This window comes from Lindgomyces ingoldianus (genome assembly GCF_010093535.1).
Source record: "Lindgomyces ingoldianus strain ATCC 200398 unplaced genomic scaffold BDR25scaffold_121, whole genome shotgun sequence".
Taxonomy (NCBI): Eukaryota; Fungi; Ascomycota; class Dothideomycetes; order Pleosporales; family Lindgomycetaceae; genus Lindgomyces; species Lindgomyces ingoldianus.
In genome coordinates this window covers 1-4831 of record NW_022985282.1, presented here as the reverse complement: position 1 = coordinate 4831, position 4831 = coordinate 1, and the positions used below count along the sequence as shown (strand labels likewise).

The 4831-nt window shown below is 41.7% G+C and overlaps 2 protein-coding genes across 2 annotated transcripts; one reads left to right on the top strand and one right to left on the bottom strand.

Moving 5' to 3' along the window:
* Window positions 1-21: 21 nt before the first annotated feature.
* Window positions 22-934, bottom strand: BDR25DRAFT_364053 (uncharacterized protein; the record flags this gene model as incomplete). The annotated part of the gene is made up of 9 exons (XM_033696823.1): window positions 22-55; window positions 87-114; window positions 169-185; window positions 248-304; window positions 372-529; window positions 557-588; window positions 645-702; window positions 780-852; window positions 891-934. 9 exons carry the CDS (start codon window positions 932-934, stop codon window positions 22-24), a joined length of 501 nt encoding a protein of 166 aa, XP_033539341.1.
* Window positions 935-1060: 126 nt separating this feature from the next.
* BDR25DRAFT_364052 (uncharacterized protein) lies at window positions 1061-3505 on the top strand (the record flags this gene model as incomplete). Its single annotated transcript, XM_033696822.1, has 5 exons — window positions 1061-2896; window positions 2953-3120; window positions 3155-3211; window positions 3289-3416; window positions 3448-3505. 5 exons carry the CDS (start codon window positions 1061-1063, stop codon window positions 3503-3505), a joined length of 2247 nt encoding a protein of 748 aa, XP_033539340.1.
* Window positions 3506-4831: the final 1326 nt, after the last annotated feature.

Below are 4831 nucleotides of genomic sequence, written 5' to 3'. Positions count from 1 at the left end.
AAGTCCTCTAGGGATATACTTTCACGGGGAGTTTTGGGGTGGCATTGGCAGGCGCCTCAGGCATGCAGACTAGGCTATTAATTCACATCAAATCATACGCTTCTGAACGGTGGCCTATAAGCGGGTAAGTAGAGGACTTAGGGTATCACCGCCATTTTATCCCTTCACGCGGAAGCCTAACGATCCTTTCCAGTCGTGCAGCCATCATGCAAAGACCCCTCCCGTGTACGACTCTAAATTTCGCCACCTAGGGCAATCATTGGTAGGCGCCGCAGACATCCTACGCATGCGAACATCGCTAATGCTGGGGCCTCCTCCGTCTGAATTCTGCGTCAATATTATTGTGGCATGGATTCAACCGGCTAGTTGACTAGGTCGGAGCCCATCCCATGTCTCTACCTTTAATTCTTATTTGCCAAAGAGAATGAGTTGCGCCCCTATCTTCCCCACTTGGTACATTGTTGGCCTCTCTTTCATCATTCTCTGATGCACCCGTCAGCACAATCATGCATGGTTGATCGAAGAAGGCCTGTGTTCATGTTGTGGATGCCGCAACCGAGTTGTAAATTTGTGGCTGCCGCTTCTTCCCTGAAAGTATTGAGAGCAAGAATCCAAAACGGAAGTTAGCAAATAGAGTGGAGAACCACCTTTCAAACCCCACTTGAATTGCATATCAGAGACTAGGCTTATGGATAGAATTAGCTAGATTTCCAAATCACTGAAGACAAAGATGACGTGGCCTAGTATTTAGAGTGTTTTTAATTTGTCATCCTGTCTACCATCTCAATCCACAATTGCTTGGTTCTTTCAGCCTCATTTGCTCCAGAGTTTGCCGTAACTTCTGCTACCCATCTGATCCCCTCTTTTTCAGAACCACAAACGCTCCACACATCTTATACAAAATCTTGCCTCCAGATGCACGCTTCAGCTGCATTGCTTCACACAATAACTATCGTGAACGATCAGATCTGTGTTTGATAGTCTAAGGACGAGTTTTTCGGGTAGGTTGAACACAAGCCCTAAGATTGTGTGTCGTCCACTGCTAATAGACATGTAGATCATGCACATCTTTCGAGGCAAACTCAGCCTTCGGGGCCAATCATTCTTCGCCGACGATGAAGGATTCACCATCATTTTCCTCACCTCTGTCACTGTTGGCGAGCCTGTCTTTGTCTGCTGGCAATGGACAGGTTCCCAGGATGAAGACGGCGGTTTAACGGAAGCCAAAACAACCGCCACACAGGCTGGCTTCATTGATAGCCTATACACAGACCGGGATGGCCTTCCAAGAATTGGCTTTTGTCACGGCAAAGATTATTCCTTTGATGCAGTTGGTACGGGTGGCCGTAATGATTTCACTAGCCTATCTGTGACAACGAAAGAAGAATCCTCCGACATCCTCTGTGATCCACTTTCGTACGTTGATCGAGCGGCTTCTTTCACGGAGTCTCCCCTTGCGGGCCTTACCTGGGTTATCTATCTGGGAAATCTCTCGTACCAGGAGAGCGTCCAGAATGAGTTGTGTGTCGTGGTTCTTCCCGATCGATTTGGAGTCGGGGATCCAGTCTGCACCTACTGGCAATGTAAGGATGGCGAGGGGAAGACCAACTTTAACCTTCGATGTGCCCTCGATGAATCTGATGCTTTATCCGAGGGACAAAGAATCAAATTTTCCAGCGAGGACTCTCACATCTTCTCCGGTACTATTTCAGGCACTAGGAAGGATCTTAACATGACGATGAAGTTTGACAATTCAACAACTTCTTCCATTAGCATGATCCAGGCATTTGCCGTAGTCGAACGCCTTCCTGCGTTGAACGTCCAGCTCGCGCCCTCTATCGACGTTCTTTCAACGGTATGCAACAACACAGAGAGAGTCATAATTGTCTCGATCTATAGCTCTGGCGGCGCCGAGAGCTTGAAGAATGTTGTTTTAGGCGGTTTGGGCTTGTTCTTGACCGTCCTTGGTGTTCCATTCCTCACGGTTGGATTTGCCACTGGATTGTATCTTACGAGCGTGGTATTCGGAGTGGCTGTGATTCTCGACACAGCAACTGGCTCAGGAGAAGCAGTTACAGATATCATCCTCTTCCCTGGCCAGTCTACCTTCCGTCTGATCCCGGGACTCACTTGGCTCAATAACGACATGTCCGTGACACTTCTAGACATTGATGGTTCTGGAGATCTCGTTCTACAATCTGCATACAAAGAAAGCCTAGGGACCGCTGCATATAACCTCCAAGACTACATGCCTGGTTCATCTCAAGCTCTACCATACCAAGAGCGGGTGAGAATCGGATTGAATCCGGAAACTCCTCTCCAACTGGAGTATGTTGCTCTAGTGGCCATCAAGGGGTTTCAGCCAAATACTGTCGGCACAGAATCCGTATACAATCCTATACGGCTGCAGGAAGTATCAACTAACATGATGCTAGTATCAGGAAATGATGGGAAAACATTAAAAGACTATGGAGAATGGACGTTGAGTACAGGCCTTAAGTGGGATGGGAGCTCTAACTTCCTATACATGGCTAGTGCAAATCTGGGATTTATCACTATCAGAAGCCTTCCAGAGCTATACCGCAGCGTCCTAAAGGTGCCACTATACAAGGTAACGAGCGACATAAACTACCTAATCCCCGACATACAGACAGAAGATCAAGCGCTGCAACAAATCGCACTAAGAGCAAAGCCGGGAATGACGTCTCCTCCCATCCGTGTTGCATCGTGGAACAAAACGACTGGAGTTCTCACCGACCATGGAGCTGAAGGCGAAAAGGGGCACATGACTGTCGAATACGACAGTGCCGAGTCCCCTTTGGTCGTATACCTTTTGACCGCAGCCGTCCGACCATTCCAGCGCATGGTTCCAAAACAATTAAACTACCAGGCTGTAGTAAGTTTACAAGCACTCGGTCCTAACGGGTAACCCCTATTAACCCTGCCAAGCAGTCACAGGCGTCAGAGGACTATACCTGCGGGATCGACGCCTCAACGAAAAACCTCCTTGGAGTATCTGTCCTTGACTATCTGTATCCGCAAAATCAAACCTATATCTTCTACTGGAATGCCGACAGCCAAACCCTTTCCTACCTTCTTAAGATGAATCTCGCAGGAGGGGTACACGTCTATAGCAATCACGTCATCACAGTAGACTCGGCCACAATCACCACCAACATCCAAAACGCCCCGCTTGCATCTGCTCGAACTAGTGACGGCAAAGTAAGCAACTCTTTCCCCCAACTAAGTTACCCTTTTAGATTGCTAACATAACTTTATTTTATTCAGATACATCTGTTCTACCCTGACAACAAAAAGAGCCGTGTTCTAAGAGAGCTTATCATGCATCCTTTCGACAGTATCTGGGCTTATGGATCCCTAGGAAGTGCGGTTCCGAAGTTGCATGAGCAGAGTGGGTTGAGCATTTCTAGTGCGCCTGTTCTCAAGATTGTTTATCAAAGCACCACTTCTCCTGCTTCAATCACAGAGGCTTGGTGGGATGTAGAGAGCCAATCATGGAAATACTTTACTATTTCTTAGCATAGTAGATATTTTAAGGATAATTTGTTCCTAGGTAACTATTCTAATTATTTAAGCTTTTACTTATTATCTAAGAAGAGATAAGAACACATTCTCTAGTATACTTGTTTTGCTCTTGCATATTAGAACTATAGTTTAGTTAATTAAGGGTATTAAATTAGACAGACCCTATTACAAATCTCACACATCTCTAACGTTAAGGCTGTCGCCTAAATCTAGGAAATATTTTCGAATTCTATGCACCTTACCTGTACATTGTCTAGGAAAGGATTTACATAATATTTTAATGCTAGATCTTTCACTACAGGTTGTCTAGCTATATATTAAGTATCTATAAAAAGTGTAATAAGTAAAAAAGTATATAAATAGTAATAATTTTATTATCTTTATAGTATTACAAAAAATAAAGTAAGTTATAGCTTTTATAGCTATTAATAACTAGCAGATAGTAGCTACTAATAGTACACTTCTTTATATGCGCGTTAAAGTGCTTTAACTAGTCTAGACTAAGCTAATTAGTAGTCTAGCTATGCTTAAAAACTATAATAACTTAATTTTAAAGTAAATTTTTTTTATACTAGTTAAAAAGGTAATTACTACTCTAAAAATAATAAAAAGTAGAATAGCCTACTTTTTAGCATTAATGCCTTAGATAGCTATTATCTACTTCTAGTTGCCTAGCTAAACTGCTTTTAGCTATTCTTGTTTCTCTAAACTTATAATAACTACTTTAGTAGATATTTAGCCTATTATAAACTTTATCTTATTAAAGTTGTACATGTTATTATTCTAGATGCTATACTTAGCTTTAATATTCTTTATAAAGTTAAACTAGCTTTAAATTACTATAAAACTTTTATAAAAAGCTTTTTTATAGTTATACTTACACTTAAACTTTACTTTAAGCTTTAAGTAGCACTTAATAAATCTATTAACATACTTTATAAGTAAGTTACTTATATACTTAAGTTACTTACTTTTACTAAAACCTTACTACACTGCTTTTTTTACACTAATGCATTTCTAACAACACTACTTAAATGTGTTAAAGAAACATTAGATGCAGCTTATGCTTTAGGCTTTTAAATAAAACATAACACTTTTTAAGTAACACACTGCAGCTATCTATAGAGTTTTTTAAAAAATAACAAGTAACTAACATACTAGACAACCTTTCTAAGCTAATTATATAGCTAACCTATAAAAGCTAAATAATAACAAAAAGTAGGTAATTATTTAGCATATACTTAAGCTAGATGCGTAAGGATTTCCCCTCTAGCTAGTAGCTATA